The sequence below is a fragment of the Lepisma saccharinum genome, chromosome 7 (assembly GCF_977018435.1).
Source record: "Lepisma saccharinum chromosome 7, izLepSacc3.1, whole genome shotgun sequence".
NCBI lineage: Eukaryota > Metazoa > Arthropoda > Insecta > Zygentoma > Lepismatidae > Lepisma > Lepisma saccharinum.
In genome coordinates, this window is record NC_139235.1 from 79,195,150 (window position 1) to 79,214,093 (window position 18,944).

The window sequence follows — 18,944 nt, forward strand, 5'->3', positions numbered from 1 at the left end:
ATATAATTTTGTAATTAGGGCTAAGCCGATATTACTTTGATACCAACACTGAAACTTCACCATTGTAGTAATTAATTGTTAGTACAAGTTGGGTCAGAGCCTCCCTGATAGTGCAGTGGTATCATAGTTGCCTTGTAATCAAGGGGTCCCTGGTTTGATACGCGGTGGAGGCACATTGTGGTTTGGATCCCACTTTAAACTGTAGGTCCAGTCCCAATTAGCCTTACTGTGCATAAAGTGGACTTAAACCACCCGCCCCCTCCCTGCAAGGTAATCATGGCTGAAAAGTCAGGGCAAAGTATCAGTAAGATCTTTGTAGTGAAATAATTTTTAAAATAAAATTCCACTATTTTAGCTCGTTTTGTGAAAATTCACTGTGTACAAGCTCTCACGACTCAATTTTGAACTGTAAATAAAAAGTTATTTGTAGGGCTGAGACGATTGCGATGCCGAAGTATCAGTATCGGCCGATACCAGTAGTATCGGTATTGGAAAGTATTGTTTGGAATTTGTCTGCCGATACCAGCTGATTCTTTTCCGGCATTTTGGTCTTTCACGGGGTCCGCAAAAATCCCATGCGACACTTTCGCAAAGTCTAATTATCCTGGAAATTATGCAAAATTCAAACTTTATTTTTATTTTTCACCAATTTTGCACGAAAAACTATATTTTGTAATGACATAACATCTATTTTCATATTCTGATGTAATTCTTGAACATTCTAAAGCAAATTTCTTGGTAAATTGATGCATATAATTGCAGAAGAATATTTTATTTACACGACAATATTGATCAATATTTTAAACATTTTTTTTATTTCAATATTTATCGGTGGGTATCGGTGAGAGTATCGGCATCGGTTCAAAGTGGTATCGGCTCAGCCCTAGTTATTTGTGTGTCAAATTCAAAGCATTCTTCTGAACAGTCATTCTACATATATTGAACAGCATAAACAGCAGCGTAGAAAAAAAGAACAGCAACAAAAAAGAGAAATCAACTCAAGATGTCACCGATAAATAATTACAAATTCATTTTTAATGATTGTCCGAAACTGTGTTCCCGCAAAGAGAATGTCTTGATTTGGATTATTGCATAAGAAGGGAATAGAATAGCTGATGTGTAATTATAAAATTAATTTGTTTTGACGTAATGTTTATGCAGAATATATGATGATTGCACCTTCTACATAGCTCCCAGGAAATTCAATGTGTGAAAGTGCTGACTGGTTTTTTGCATACTTTCAGGATACTTGGGCTCGATTAAAGTGTAAGCAGGTGTCAGTGATTATATTCGAACTGATACTTTCTGATGAATACTAAAAATAGTAAAGTTCTATTAAATTTTGATTAGGGGTGAGCCGATACTCTTAGCAATAAGTTTTTATTGGTACTATACCATATCAATATATCAGAGTTTTGCTTTAAAATAATAATTTCACAAGAGGTAATAATTTATGATTAATATTAATAAGAACATTTCTTTCTTCATTGGCTAATATTCTTTACCATACACAACATACTACATGTACGAGGAGGATAGGTTGATAAATTCGCGTCCTCCCATATAAGACATTGATATGCCCAAAAATGCTTGTTGGTTTTATTCAACGTATTCTCCTTCTAACGCATTGCACTTTTCATATTGCTGCTGCAATCATTGCAGACCTTGCAAATAGAAGCCCGAAGATTGCTCTGCAAACAAACTCCTTGTGCGATTAATGATGCCATCTGCGCCATCAAAATGCGTACCCTTCAGAACTAGTTTTAATTTTAGAAAGAGATAATAGTCTGATGGTGCCAAGTCTGGGAAATAAGGGGGAGGCTTCTGTATCTGGAACTATACCGCGTTTGTTACAACCTGTCCCCTTTCCCGCGCTAGGGAGCGCTCGACAGTTCCGGTGCGAATGAGAAACGAGGAAAAAATTGTCTGCTGGGCAGCGAGGAGCGAATGGAAGCCAGAAGAGAGGCGCTTACGTAGACGCTGTTGCGACGTTGCGTATTTTAATTGGCTGCATGGCCTTGACTTTCCCCAGCACCGAGAAAAGCCAGGGAGCAACTAGCGCGGGAACCGGGACAGGTTGTAACAAACACGGTATACAGCTGCTCCAGTTTGTCTATTGTTTGACTGCCTTATGGACGGGTGCATTGTCCTGCAGAAAGATGACCCGTATCTTCAGCTTTCCGCCTCACTTTTCCTTGAGTGCCGCTTTCAGTTTGTCCAGCTGAGATAGGTACATTACCACCACATTGGAGGTAATTGGCCAGCAAGCCCTCACAATCCCAGAAGACTGTACCCTAACCTTCAGTCATCCTCCAGCCCAAATTACCTACGTTTGAAATTCTCTACCCATTTCTTCATAGTGGTATATGATGGTGCCTTGTCCCCCAATGTAATGGTCAGGTCCTTGTGAATCTCCTTCGGCAAGAACCCCTTCAGGAAAAGGTACTTGATGAAGACACACTGTTCAAAATTTACTAATGTCTGGAATCTGGGCATACATCCTCAATTTGGAGCCTGAGATAGAAAAGCTCTAGTTATTTTATCCAGACATGATTTTGGGTGGTAGGTTCATATATTATTTTCTTGTAGTTTACGGTTATTACAAGCGTAAGAAAACAGTTTTTTGTTGTGATGTTTCGGGAGAACACACGCTCCCTTCATCAGACATTTATTTATACTTTGACAAAAAAAACTGTTTTCTTATGCTTGTAATAAATGCAAGCAATGCGTACATACAAGAAAAACTAAAGTTCATATATTATGTGCATTTAATTGATGGTGCTAGTTCATGTCTTGGTTTGCTCGAACCAGGTAGGCCATGAATTTTTCAACCTGCCCTCATATATCTCAAGGACCAAGAATATATTGAAATGTAATGTCACTAGCAAAAGATAAATGGCAACAATATGAAAACAAAGTACCAATAGCATAATTCAGTAATTCAGCCATTGAATTGAAAAACAAACAAACAAGAAACAATGTTGTTATATATGATGTTTATAATTAAACGTAAGTGAGTTACTAACGTAACTTTTTTCCACAAACTTACTTGTAGAGGTTCTATTAACGTCAGTGGCCCCTGCCACCATCTGCTTGGGTACTCATTGCTTCACTGCTGGGCTAGCTTCCGGTTCCTGTCATTTTCCTCCATGCTGCAAGGAGCTCTAGTCTAGCCAGTTTGTCTTCTGCATGCACTGGGTTTATGTTTGGGGCATAAAATACGCTGTTGATAACAATTAGACGTAAGCGAGATATGAACTTTCTCCGTGAAACTTACTTGTACGGGTTCTTGTTTATAAGATGAAAGTGGCTACATTTGCAAATATTTAAATTCTGAAACTACAAATGAAAAATATAATTTCGAAATGCATCCCCCCTACCACAATTCTGTTGCAGAAATAATTACAATTTTACATTTTGCATATTTTCCAGAATATTTAGATTCTGAAACTTTAGGGTGGAAAAGTATCAGCAAATTTCAATCAATACTTTAAGATGCCACTAGTATCAGCTCATCCCTAATTTTGAAATGATAACATCCAAGTATGCATTTTAATCTATGGTTCTCTTTTCGTAGCATATGTGATGAATTTGAACACATTTCGAGCCGCATAAGTGAAATGCCAGAAACTATACCTGAACTTGTAGATGTGCTGAATTTCCTTGCGGAGTCACGTGACGTAACAATGTTTGCCTTGAAGGAGAAAATTAAGAAAGCTGCAGAGAATATCTTATTTCTAATGGGACATGCTGTTCTGTCTGGTAAGTATTTGTGTGTGCATTAAGAAGTCCTTATTATTATTTTCAGTAATGTTTGTTCGGTGGCAGAGCATGTTAAGTTGTCGATTTTTCATCTCACCACTGAAGTTCCAGGCTCAATTCTGTTCTTGTGAGTGTCCCTTCATCAAACATCACTTATCCTTATCATTACGATTAGCCAAATATAGCAAAAATGCAACAGTAAATAAAATACAAAATACAATTTCTTTACTGTAAGTACTAGTGTTGGGCGATATATCGTCCAGACAATATATCACTATATTGAAAAATTATCGATCAGGCAATATCACCTTGACGATATATCATCATTAGGGCTCGGGACTTTATGTCCTATAAAACTGTAAAATATGTATGTAATTATGTCATATAAATTAGAAAATATGTCATGAAAAATTACAAATATGTCAGAAAAATGCAGAAATATTCCCAGTAAAGCCAAAAATATGCACAACAGTACTCTCGAATTTCTCCCATACCCGATAGAATAGAGTAGGGGCTGTAATGTACCGAATGCTATTTTCACTTTTGACTGATTTTTGTGAAAAGCGATAAAGGCAAAGAAATGAGAACGAAACTTCTTTACTTCCTGTGCAACAATGAGAGAGAACATTTTTCTCGATAATGTTTGCATGGCTATCAATTGTCGGCGGGATAAAAAAAAGTGGGGTATTATTGTTCTGTACTAAGAAGAGACTGCACCTTTCTTCCTCCATAATTTCCATATCCTGCCATCGACAATATGAACTATCTGTTGTGCTAAAGCTACGAAGAAAAAATTATGATATTAACAATTATGTGTGAAAGAATTAGGAAATTATACAGAAATATGTCTTATTACAACAAAATTGAAGAAATATGTTGTAAAAATGCGAAATTGGTGAAATATGTCAAAATATGCTTTGTCAAGTTTGTCTAATTCGGCTGATTTTCATCAGATATGTAAAGATCTCACCCTAATATTAATATGTAAAGATCTCACCCTAATATTAGATCCGAAGCCAAATGAAAAATATGTTATAACATAAAGTCACGGGTCCTAATCTTCATGATATTTTCACAATATATATCGTGTTTGTGATATATCGTCATGATATTGTAGCGATATATATCATGTTGGTGATATATCGTCCCGATATTTTAGCGATAAATGTATATGGTGTCGGTGATATATCGTCACGATATTTTGGCAATGTATATTGTAGAGATGATATATCGACGATATCGCGATATCAAATTTCCTATATCGTCCATCCCTAGTAAGTACATATATCTGATTAGAGATGCTGTGGTCCAGCTGGTAAGACATGTGGCTTCCATATGTGAGACTTTTATTCGATTACTGTGGTAGGTGATCTATCTCATGTTGGATTTTCCTTCACATGTCCGTGCATAAAGCAGCTCTTGGGTTCACTCAGTCTTTGATAAAATGTTGCTGGGGGAGAGGGGGGGGATAAAGGTGTCTTGAACATGTACCTGTGGGGTCTGAGAAGTCACCCAAGAGACAACCTCACTTCCATGTAGTACAACCTAGCAACTGCAATGTTGCAGGTCTACTTGGCTCTCACGCTTGGACCTACAGTCAGTATAATCCTCTGTATGACTGTGTTGTCCTGGGTGTTGTCCTTATATGTGCCAAGCGCTCCTTTATAGCCTCAGCTTTTAACCTGAGTGAGGAGATCTTAGTCCTCGGAGATTTTAGTTATCGTAAGAGGCTTTGCCCATATAATGTGACAAGTGCAAATAGCCCAAGTGCTGATGCACCAAAAAATTGCATTTCAATCAAACAATCAATCGACATGTACCTGTATAAACCAGCTTTACGGTTCACCCAGCCTCTGATGGTGGTTGGTAAAGGTGGCTGGATCATGGTGCTGATCACATCAACCCCACTGTCATGTATGTACGCAGAGATTAATTTACGCACACACGTAGGTACTTCATAATATTATGATTATCATGAGGATTTATAACAACAATTTAATACTATACTTACAAGACCATTTTTAAGATGGTTGAACTTACAGTTTTGTATTAAGCAACTTTACAAACAGTTGAATGTTGACTTGGATATTATGCACACTTCACACCCACAAGGGCTGATAATGTGGATGTGTGGGAGTCCTCCTTCCTCTACACCCCCTTCTGTGCCTTAATGGTATGTTGCAGCATTAAGGGGAAGTTTTTTCTTTCTTTTTTCTTTTCGCATATCTCTTACTAGTTTGAGTTAAATTTTACATACTGTACAACATGACCTCTTGGTGCCATAGTGGCAAAGTATGGTGAATACTGAACTCTTGATCCTCTACTGAAGGTTCTGGTTTTGAGTTTTGGCCAGGGCTTCTATATGTTTTATTTTTTTTTTTATTTCGTGGTGTTACATAATGAAGTACCAAGTAAAAAACACACATGCTTTATAGTTTGGCTCAGTGATTTTCAACTCCTGGTGGTACATTAAAAGGTAGCAAGTTATACATATGATTCATATTTTCATTTTTATTTTATTGATACCTCCACTATAGATCCACCAAGCTTTCTGAAACCTTGACTGAACTACAGGCTTCCCCGTGACTTTGTGATGGTTTATATTTGTTTGACTTGAATATTGCTATTAAGATTCTACTCTTAGAGATTCACCGAGACTCTTATGTGGAAGGTTTGGTGGAATATAACCAAATCAATAAAGAATAAAAAAAAAACAATCAAATAAAGAGCAATTTAATGCTGCCACACGCAGACCCTATGCTGCATGTGGTGTTCCATGGATAATAACGAGTGTCCCAAGGGAGACCCGTTAGCCAACAGACAAACTTTTTGCCTAAATTCTATATAGGTAGGTAGAGGGGCTTTGTAGTCTTACTGCTCACGTCAATAATACCAAGGTCGATTACACTGAAACAAGACATTTATTCAATAACTGAGACAATCAGTGGCATGGCCACCAACAAAGATGGACATCACCATTACACAAAGGAAACAAAATATACGAGGGTTGGGGCAAAAGTCATTGCAACTATTTTTTTTCTAGCAGATACCAGCCCGGTTGGAAAATGTGACATATACAGATAAAAGGACGAGGGGGGGGGGGACTACATGTGGGGACAGTTAAAACACGCGAACATTGTGCCTCACATATTTTTTAAGATAGTGTACAGGATAATACTGGTTTGATCGTGCAAAACCTGTTCTACAGTTGATAGAACAAAACTGGAGCTAAAGACCCTCAAATAGTCATCTGCCATGTGCACCACACGCTGCCAATGATGTGGGAGACTCAGAATACCATATGCGTCACTTTGGCCGCACCATGTGTGAATTGGGTCATCTATTGTTGCACAGCATTGGCAATGTCCTCTTGTGTCGCAAACCGCCTTCCTCATAGTGGTTCCTTAACCTTGCGTATGAGATGAAAGTCACAGGGCGAAATGTCAGGAGAGTACGGCGGATGCTCCAATTCTTCCCATCCCCAGCGTTGCAGTTGCCGCCATACACATTCTGCTTTATGTGGTCTAGCGTTGTCGTGCAGGATGATTGCACTGTCCAGAAGATCCGGACGTTTCTCCCAAACACCACGTCGTACCTGTCGCACGAGGAAGTTCCTGTAGTACTCTGCTGTCACTGTTTGTCCATGTGGAACGAAGTGGCACACAATGACACCTCTGACGTCATACGCGACAATCACCATCAGTTTCATGGGGGAAGGATTCTGACGGAACTTCTTCGCCTTGGTGATCCGGCTTGTTGCCACTCCGTGGACTGACGTTTGAGTTCCGGTTCGTATGCCCTGGCCCAAAATTAATCGATGGGGATTATTCGTGACAGGAAGTGGTCGCCCTCCTGTTGCAAGCATGCTAGGTGGTCGGAGCATGTTCCATATTGCATCCACCGTTGAATTTCCGTCGGTGCATGTGGTACCCACCGCGATGCGATTTTGCGCAGTTGCAGCTCTGTCCGCAATATCCTGTGGATGGTGCGTTTCTCGTAGCCACTTACCCTATCTAACTCCAGTAGCGTCCATCGTCTTGTCTTCCTCCAGGAGCTGCTCGATGACGGCACGTGCTACGTCGGTCCGCACACTGACAGGTTGTCCCGAGCATTGCTGATCACCCGTTGACACACGTCCTTGATGAAACATTCGTACCCACCATGCTACTGTCCGGTATGGGAGGGCATTATTCCCAACAGCGTCCACCAATTCACTGTGACATTCTCTCGCATTTAACCCCCGGTGAACTGCTAGTTTGATGTACGAGCGCTGCTCAACACGGTTTACGTCCATCTCGCACGACGCTCGCCACACAACTGATTTCAAAGCGTTCTTTGTGCTACTTCCTGCAATCACAGAGCCATCTGTTGTTGTGCATACACACTATGCCTGCATGGCTTCCACGCGACACATAGCACTTGCATAACAGCAATTTCCTTAAACTACCTATCATACCTGGAGCCACACACTTTTCAACACTCTCACGTCAAATCCCATTATTCGGCATTTGATGGAGTACAAAAACAATAGGAGGGGTATTTTCCTGGACTATCAGTGATTTTGGCCTACTTCCTTCATGTGACAAAGAACTTGGGAGCTAATAGGTGCACTTTCCTGACTTTCCAAGGGAGAATTGATGAATTCAACTATGAATGCTATTGGATTATTGCAGGATGCTCCTATGGTTCCATTCAGCATGCCATGTGGTGTGGATTACCATATTTGAACATGGGACACACAGATTTCACTAAACTGGTGAAAATCACACTGAGAATTTCAAGCAAGGCATTGGCTTCAATTTCCTTGATGTTAGCACTCACCCTGGTCCATATTAAACTTTTTATGGACATTGGGTGCCTATTCCCTGTGTAAATCCATTGTTCCCGGGCTTCACGGCCACTAATACACTGGTTTTGACTCGCAGCACAGCCTTCGACCTGTTCTCAAGCAGGTAAACTACACAAGTGAGCTTGCATGCCAAGCTAAGAAGATAATGAAGCATGTGACCACTTCTTATGTGACGTCACAACCTTGGAAGCTTCTCATTGGCTGGCTGAGGTCACATGTATTTGCTGGTCAGAGGAAGGAGTTCCAATTCCTCCCACCAGACTTATCAGGTGGTGTAAAATGTAAACAAAGGTACTTTTTTACTTTTCTGGCCTATTTATGCGAAATAATTAAAAATGAGTGAATTTTTCATGATTTAGGCATTATTTTACCTATGCACAAATGTTATCTTTTATATTTAATAAAAAATAAGGGATTTAGCAAATATATGGTTTGGACCACATGGTTTCTTGTATTCAAGATGGCTACTGTTTGCCTGAAAATTGTTACTTTTTAATGAATAAAGCATTTCTATCCATCCTATGCATGTAGTAATTGGTTTTTAAGCATTAACCATGATGTTATTTGTGGGAGAGTATAAGACTTTGGTAAATGGCTCTCACAGACCCTTTCTATTATTAACCTAATGGCCCTTGCACTTAGGTTGGGTCTGTGGGTGTTTGTGTTTGGGCATGTATGCCCAATCCTTGATTGGTCATAACTTTAACTAGAGCGACATTAGCGCCACTGTTCCCATGCCAGGGTTTCAGATGGGTTGGTGGATCTAAAGTTACAGAAATTGGACATTATACAGCGCTAAAATTAATTATGTGATCAATTTGAAACATATTACAATCCAGATGCACAAAATTGGTGCAGATGGAAAGATAAACTCAAAATTTTACCTTGATCTAACTAGCAGCCACATACTATTGTAGGCTTCCTAGAAATAAGGAACGCTGCGAGAGGTAATTATGTCGATTCATTGGGGATGAAATAGGCGGATGTTCATCCTTGGCAAAGGGAATGAACAAACACCTACGAATTTATGTAGTTGAATTAAAAATTACCCATTTATTCCCACATTTCTAAATAACTGGTACAACAGACAGATTCAATCATTTAGGTGCTAGGTTGGTATGTTTTACCTGGGATGAGTGAGGACCTTCTCCTCAATCAATGCTATTCCATTGCCGGCTCTAATTCAACTGCTCTACCCTCGCTCTTGCTTTGTCCACCAAAACTACAATCATTCACCTCTCTATGTCAGCACCCTTCCTACATCATCTTGCACTCGCACCATTCCACATTCTAGCTCGTGCTGACGCTTACACTTCCTTGTTCCTCATTCTTCCCAAACATGCCACAGTATGTACTGGTTTCTGCTAGGAGCAATATTAAAGAAGACAGTTAGAGCTTTTCTCATATTCACAAATATGCTATTCATGTGCAACGGTATTTCTGTATCAGTAATAACCCATTTCTGTATCAGGTTTACTGAATATCCATCCACTGTACATGCAATTCATAAGTGGTACTCCAAATTTAAGGGGATGAGCTTCATCTGTAAGAAGAAGTAGACAAGCTCCCCTGTCTTCGATAGAAGCCATTTTCTCTAATGTCTATCTGGCTGGCAAACAGTACAAACTATGTGGCTGTAGGCTACACCTTAATAATCCTTTTGAGATTCTTTCCATCTGTACCAATTTTGTCACCTGGATTCCATTAAACGTTTCAAATATATCACATCATTTATGCTAGCCCTGTATAAGTTGTGAGCTTCTCCTACAGCATCAGAAATTAACTGGAGATTTTATTTTTGTACTGAATTACTATAGTTTCTCATTATGAACACTGATATTGCTGTATCTGGTAACAGCTTTTCTTTACTTTTTTCATTATGAGTTTTGCCTGCAACATTCTGCATATTGTAAATTATTGCCTGCAACATTTTGCATATTTAAATTATTGTTTCTAATTTCAATGATTTCAGCTGAAGATATTCAATTAAACTGTAGAGTATTTTTATGGCCAAAGGAGATGGAAAATGTAATTGAAATTGCAAATACAAGACTGATGCATCGGCGAGAAATTGTTGAACATGGTCTTCGCGAGAAGGTTGCAATCTTTGACAAGATGTGAGTACTGCATTTAAATTTCATTAACCACATAGGAAATTAATCGAGTATCTGTTGATGGTTAAGATGGAGGTAGACCCGTACACATTCTTGGCCATAGTGGAGGTGAGGGGACAGCAACTTTTACCCTCTCGGGTACTCGTTGATTAGAGGGTAGGCAAACTACAATGTTACTTTTTGCAGCATGTTGACAGAAAAGTTAGGGAATCGAACCTGTGTTCCCTATTTAATAGTCAGATGCCCTTCTTACTGGAATACAGAGGCTTACAAAATTCTTTAAAGAATTGTGAATATTTTGACACTTTGGTAATTTAATTAATTATATTATATTAATATAAACTAAAAACAAAAAGATTAAAAACCAACAACTTACGTGTGTGAGTATGAGATTTTTCGTACTACGTTTCGGAGGTTACACTACCTCCTTCTTCAGGTTGAAAAGATGTTATTCAGACACCTAACATGGTGCCTCGTCGTGAAAGTGAAGGTTAAGGATTTAGGTTAAAAATATTGTATGAAGGACACTTTCTAAAAAAGGAAAGAATATAAATTACACATCTAAAACCGCGCAATCCCATAAAAACAAAAGAACGTCCAAGGTTGGAGTCGGTGAACTGCCGACCAATGCTCGGGGTAGGCGAATGCACGGTGTCAGCCCATAGCTGGAGAAGGAAAACTTCTCCTCCTCAGTCCTCCCGAACTGGGGCTCGGGAGTCACCAATCCAAGGTGAAATCGACTTCCACCTCGGCGGCTTTCCTGACTTCAGGGGTAACACGGAAGCCCATCTCGTCCCTATTCACTGCGGCTTTGTCCCATTTTTTAAAGAAATTAACCCAGCCGTCTTCTAAATTCCCATCGTCCCTATTAAGTTTGTTCCAATTTTTCGCGCATATATAGGCAGCTTCATATACATTTCTGTCCAATTTATTGTTAACCTCCCTAATAACCTCCCTTTTAGCAATCTTATGTCGGTTAACCAGTATGTGTTCAGATAATCCTGTTTTGGGTATGCCCTCCTTTACGTCCTTATCATGCTCTCCCCACCTAATTTGCATATTCCTCCCGGTCTGTCCCACATATTCCTTTCCGCATTCACACACTATCCTATATACTCCCTTACGTTCTTCAGGGTTATTGCGCCCATCCCCCCTCCCTTTCTTATAAGAGGTAAAATGTTTTTCAATACTCCGGGGTGCTCTTATCCCACATTTAATCCCGTAACCCCTCACGGACTTTTCAATTTTCTCGGAGACACCCTTGAAGTATGGGATCCCGACAAAACATGTGTTTTTTTCATCGTTTCCTACCTCAGTTTTTTCCCCCTCTTTGCCATTTTGCGATGCTTCCTGCCTAACAATCTTTTTTGCTTTCCTAGCTACTTTTTCCAGGTCGCGGATAGTATACCCATTCTTTACCCCTACTTTCCTTATCCATTCTTCTTCTTTCTCTTTCTCTTTTTCGTCGTTGCATAGTCTTTCGGCGCGAATGAAAAAGTTAAGAAAAACATTTAATTTAGTCCTATTCGAATGTTGGGACCTCTTATGGAGGTACAGCTCTCCAGCCAACGGTTTATGAAAGACCCCGGTTACGATCCGTTGTCCGGTTTTAGTAAGGCACAAGTCAAGAAAGTGGATCTTTCCGTTGGCCATATCTTCTCTAGTAAATCCGATTCTGGGGTCCTGCCTCCCCAATTGGTCGAAAATGCTGTCAAGTTTGATTTCATTCCCAATGATGAGGATGTCATCCACGTACCTCCCATAATATTTTACTCCCCCCCCCCCCCCCCCTACATGTTCCATAGCGGCCTTTTCGACGTAGTGCATGAAGATGTTGGCCACAAGGCCCGAGATGGGATTGCCCATGGCCAACCCTTCTTTTTGACGGAAGATTTTATCGTTAACATAGAAGTAATTGTACCCCGTGATGAGAAAAAACCATCGGACATACTCCCAAGCGACCAAGATTTCGACGTTTTGGTCAATTAGCCATCTATACAAACAATCTCCGGCTTTGTCCCGGGGGACACTGGGGTACAGATTAATAACGTCGAAACTACAGATTACGTCCCGTTCATCTATGGTGAGTTTCTCAATAGTTTCTTTGACCATGAGAGAGTTTTTGACGCTATATAGGGTGTCCATATTCATTTTTCCCATCCTCTTAATCATCTCTTTAGCTAAACCATATCCCGGATGGGCATACATGGGGATAATGGGTCTGAGGGGTATCCCTTCCTTATGGGTCTTAGGTATCCCAAAGGCCGTAGGAATATTCCCTTCCTTAACCCCCTTAAGTAATTTCTTTTTTTCCGCGCTTCCCAAGGTAAAACTGGTTTCAATGCCTTTCCTGATTTCTCGTTTGATTTTACTAATGGGGTTAACTTTGATTTCCTCGTAGTCATTACTTCTAAAGCTATCTTCCAACTTACTATGGTATTCCTCTTTCCCGATAATAACCATCTTGTTTTCTTTGTCCGATCTAACCAAATACACGTCACTTTGTTTAACCCATTTTTTCACATTACGAAGACTCCCCCTAAGCTTACTTTCCGTTTTCCCCTTTGGAGCCCTATGATCGGTAATGGGTGGGCCTTGTTCCCTTATGCTTAGGTGCATTTGTTCATCTATAATGTTACGAATTTTTACCCTGACATTGGATTTATCTTCTTTTTTGTCTAATTTTCCTACAATTTTCTCCGCCGCAATGACGAATTCCTCTTTTTCGAAGTTTCCATCCCCAATGGCAAACTTATGCCCCAATGGACGTTCTTTTGTTTTTATGGGATTGCGCGGTTTTAGATGTGTAATTTATATTCTTTCCTTTTTTAGAAAGTGTCCTTCATACAATATTTTTAACCTAAATCCTTAACCTTCACTTTCACGACGAGGCACCATGTTAGGTGTCTGAATAACATCTTTTCAACCTGAAGAAGGAGGTAGTGTAACCTCCGAAACGTAGTACGAAAAATCTCATACTCACACACGTAAGTTGTTGGTTTTTAATCTTTTTGTTTTTAGTTTATATTTATTTGTGAGTAATTCGCACATTATCAGCATGTTATATTATATTGCGGATGGGTCCAAGACAGTCGAATCAGTTGGTTGCGCCTTCGTCCTAGACTCTCAAAGCTCCAGTTACTCACTACATCCTGCCTGTTCCATCTATACGGCAGAGTTGTACGCTATTCTAAAGGCACTGGATTTTGCAGATGTCAACGGTCTGAAGAAGGTCCTTGTGTGCTGTGATTCGACCAGCGTGTTGCAGTCTCTGGATTTGCCGTATCCCCGGCATCCAGTAGCGCAACGCATATTCAGACGGCTTGTGTCCTTATCTGCCAGCACGGATGTACACTTCTGTTGGGTCCCTAGCCACGTGGGCATCCAGGGGAACGAAGCAGCTGATGCTGCCGCCCAGTCTGCTGATGCAGATGCCGACGTTCTCGTCCACCTTTTGCCAGCTAGCGACCTGCAGAATGTGTTCCGTTCTCGACTTCTTGACACTTGGCAGACCGAGTGGGATGTGGAAACGGGGAACAAGCTTCACGCTGTTAAGCCCACCATAGGTGTTTGGCGTTCCTCGTCTCGTCCCTCTCGGTGAGAAGACGTCATTCTTACCCGCCTGCGTATAGGACACAGCCGTCTCACACATGGTCACCTACTGCAAGGGCTGGACCCTCCGTTATGTCGTACTTGTAATGTTATTTTAAGCATCCGACACATTCTCGTTGAATGTGTCGATCTTGCTTACCTCCGGCAGACTTTTAACCTTTCCGGCTGTTTGTCATCCCTCTTGGGTGATGACAGCAGTATTTTATCACATGTTTTTAGTTTTTTGCGAAGAGCTGGACTCTTCCACCGTCTGTAAGGAGGTTTTTAGTTTATTCTGACTTTTTAATGTGTTGTGTTTGTCTCGTGCAGGTCTTTTTACAACCTGCACTTTTATTTTTTTCCTAAAGGGCTATTTACACCCCTTTTTTAATTTTGAGTCAGAATTTTAGATAAGGGGCTACTTCCCCGTATACATGGAAGGGTGCAAAATGGCCTTAAGTGCCGACGCACCCAAACAATTTTAAATCAATGAATCAATCAATCAATCAATCAATTAATTATATTGAAGAGATGCTTTATCGCATGTACAAACATAATATTGTAGTTATTTTAGTTGCATCATTAATAGAGACTGGATGTTAGGCACTAAAAAATCAAAATAGGTTTGCAAAAAGGCACTAAAAATAGGCACTAAAAATCTGGAAAATAGGCACTAAAATCTGTAAAATAGACACTAAAAATCTGGAAAATAGGCACTAAAAATCTGGAAAATAGGCAACCAAATAAAATACAATCTTCAAATCATGCTCTATTTAATTAGAACAACATAGGCATGTGGATTTACACTTCATATAACAGAATTGAATGCAAGGAAAATAATACGAGGGTGAGTCAACTGAAACCTTTAAAGTGCTGTAAAAATATATATTCAGTGAAACAAATGGTTATCATTTTTCTACATAATCCCCTCCACGTTGAATGCAAGTTTCCCATCGTTTACAAAGTGCTTGCATGCCCCGAAAAAAAAATATTTTGGTAGGCTGCGTAACCACCTCATCATCAGAACGGAACTTCTGTCCTCCTAGGGCCTCGTTAAGTGGTCCAAACAAGTGGTTATCACTTGGGTCCAAATCTGGGGAGTAAGGAAGATGGGATAGGCACTCAAAATGCAAGACGTTAATTGTCGCAACAGTCATTCGGGCAGTGTGTGGCTTAGCATTATCATGCTGCAAAATGACACCTGATGACAGCAGTCTGCGTTGCTTCGACCTCATTGCAGGTTTCAGATGGTTCTTCATCAGATCACAATATGAAGCACTAGTTACTGTTATCTCGTAGAACGGCCTCAACAGCCGCTATATTCTCTGACGTCACAACTCGATGTGCTTGGCCTGGGCAAGGAAGCATCTGCAACAGATGTCACACCACTTCTGAATTTCCTACTCCACTCATATACCTGTTGCTGTGACACACAAGCTTCATACTGCATCTTCATTCTACGATGAATATCCATAGGTTTAATACCCTCACTTGTCAAAATCTGATCACAGAACGCTGTTCTTCCTTGCTGCAGGTTGTTAGTGGGGTGGCCATCTTGAAACTGCTCCTACAATGACAACTGGTCACCAACACTCTTCTACCACCTATTGGAGAGAAAGTAAAGTACGAGCAACAGCACCACCAAATCTCATCACAATAGCATAAACATTAAACATTTTATGACATTTTTGAGGTTATCATTTGACTCCTCCTCGTACATGCCATTCTGATAAGAGCATCACAACTGTCCTTGGCAGTCATTAAGAAATAGTCATTGCACATAGCAACAAGGTGCTTCAAATTTTCCACTTTTTAGTTTTGTCTTCTATCTGATGTCACATTTTTCAGTACCGAAAATTGTCTCTCTCCGTGTCTGCTGGTGTTATTAGAGCACTTTTAAACAGCGCTACGGTGTTTGGGTCAACATTATTGAAACACTGTTTTCATCTCTAAAAATTATCCCTTTGTCTTTTAACCGCTGAAAGTCCCGATTGTTAGAGGCATGCATTTTTCGTTTTTGACGAAAACACAAAATGTGAAATAACGCATTGTAAAGTTAATTTTTTATCTTTCTGAAAGGTGTGAGGTGCATTTACCTACAATGTTTTGTCACAAAATGTTGCAAAATGAACTGCAAAATTCGAACTAGACTATTAAAAATGAAATTTAGAGTTTATTTACCGACGTGACAATTTCTGAAGTCTGAATTATCCTGCGAGTTATGCAATTCCCGGAAAGTTGATTAATTCTGCTGCAAATATTTTAAGCAAAAATGGCCCCCTTTGTACAGGAATAAACTTAATACTCTGGTAACTACATAAATGTGCTATTAGAAGGGATATATTTATTTTGTGTAATAAGTACAGACTTTAAATCAAATTTAGGATTATATTCACAATTTTAAAACCAAAATGTCATTTTACATACAGCTTTTGATCAGATTTTTCACCGCTATAACACCAACATTTTATTTTATTTTCCGCTTTTGAACCTGAAATTGACTATTTTTGTACCGAAATTTTGCTTTTTTATTTACCGAAAATATGTGCCTCTACTGATGGTTAATAAAACCCATTCAAATTTTTCTCATACAGTTTAGTCTGTGATACATGGAGTGGAATTTTGATGACAGGGAGTGAAATTATAGTGCATTCAGAAAATATTTGCTACTGCTGTATATATTTGAATTGTTTTAAAGCAATGCAAAGTTTATTCTGAAAATCAGGTAAATAGGCATTTATAGGCATTACACATGAAAATAGGCACAACTTGGCAAAATAAACTTTTGCGTACAAAACCCTAATACCCCGACAAGAACTTATGTTTAGTTATTTTTATGGCATCTGCAAATACAGGGTGTCCGGCTTAAACCTTTAACAGTACAAAAGAGCATAATTTTGCAGAGAAACCCAATTTTATTACCAAAATTTACATTTTGGTAGAAAAACTCATGCATTCTTTTGTCCCAGCACCAGCACTTCACACAACCTCAATATGAGCCCCCCCTGTGGCACGGCAGATGTCGAATCGATATTCCAATTCCTTCCAGGTATTCACTAGCATTTCAGAGGTCACATTGTTAATCGCCTGACGAATTATGTTACGCGGATCTTTCAAGTTCTCGACGGGCATACTGCGGAAAGCATTGTTGTTGTCAATTTCGGTTAATATTTTGCCTGAAAATTTCTGCCTTTTAGGCTTATCATCAGTATAAATTCCTTGATGTAACTGGATCTTGTACGCCCGTAGACGTAACCTTTTGTGCACAACGTCATGGATAGTAGAGTGAGGAATGTTGAGCTCTAAACTTGTACGTCTTATTGATTTTCTTGGGACTTCTTGTGAATGCAGTGCAAATCACTTCAATGTTTTCCTCTGATACATCCGCTTCGCGTACTTCACGCCCACCGACACAACACTTCCAGTTTCTCTTAGTTGTTTATCCTACTTAGCAATACTCAAATAGGAAGGAACATTGTTGTGATGTTGAAGATTGAATTCACGCCGAAAAGCACATTGAACAAGCTTCACAGATTTGTTTTCTGCCAGTGAAAGAACGCAGAACACTTTCTGCTGAACTGTCAACTCCGCCATCTTGGAATTTATGCGTTACACGCATTTGGTGATTCTCAAAAATGGCCACAGTTGCCAGTCCCATACAAACAATAAGTTTAATTTGAAATTGAATGTAACTAAAGTTATACTGTTTTGTAATGTTAAAGGTCTAAGCCGGACACCCTGTATAAAGAATAGAAATTTTGCTGGTCTCTAATCATTAATATGGCAGTGATTCACCTACACAAAGTCACATGTACTGCTCATGTGCCCCAGTGTTTAGAAGTACATGTGTTCCATTTGAAAGTTGTTGCCTGGAAGAATCTATGCTGTATTAATTTTTTTTCATTATTATTTTACGTGCAGAATCCAGAATCCTCTTACAGCTTCTACTTGTCTGTTCAGCACTGTTTTATGTATTGCAATTCCATTTTTACATTTTTAAAATTGCTGCTTTAAACAATGCTTGAATGCCTGTGCACTGTAGCAGAAGTTAATATTGAGCTGTTATAACTGGGGTTGAGCCGATACTGATGCCGATACTCTTATCGATTCCCACCAATACAGATACCGATACTTGAAAATTTCAATAATTGAAATTTGTTTAAAATATTGTACAATACTGGTGTGTAAATATTCTTCTCCAATTATATGTATTGTATCAATTTACCAAGAAATCTGCTTTAGAATATTCAAATAGCTATTATGTAATCACAAAATACAGTTTTTCATGAAAGATTGGTGCAAAATCAAAAGAAACTTCGAATTTTGCATTATTTCCAGCATAATTAGACTCTGCGAAAGTGTCGCGTGGGATTTTTGAGAACCTCGTGAAAGACTAATATGCCAGGAAAGTATTGGTAGATGAATTATAATCGATACCGATACTGCTGGTATCGGCCGATACCGATACATCGGCAACGGTATCGGCTCAGCCCTAGTTATAACACATACAGATTTTCAAAATCAAAGTTAATTATTGCCAATTCATGCCTTTGCTCTGTCTATTCAATTTTTCTAATGCAGAATTCTTCAAAAATTAATTGATTTCTCTTCCTGAAATAGTGCAAATC

General features: G+C 39.4%; 1 protein-coding gene across 2 annotated transcripts in view; it reads left to right on the forward strand.

Annotated features, from left to right (window-relative positions):
• Dnah3 (dynein heavy chain 3, axonemal) overlaps positions 1–18,944 on the forward strand; it is a 266,334-nt gene that overhangs the window by 57,638 nt on the left and 189,752 nt on the right. For both annotated transcript variants that reach the window (XM_083125480.1, XM_083125481.1), the window contains exons 13-14: positions 3,578–3,762; positions 10,584–10,728. In XM_083125480.1, the coding sequence (XP_082981606.1) occupies positions 3,578–3,762; positions 10,584–10,728 (330 nt within the window). The remainder of the gene's footprint in view (positions 1–3,577; positions 3,763–10,583; positions 10,729–18,944) is intronic.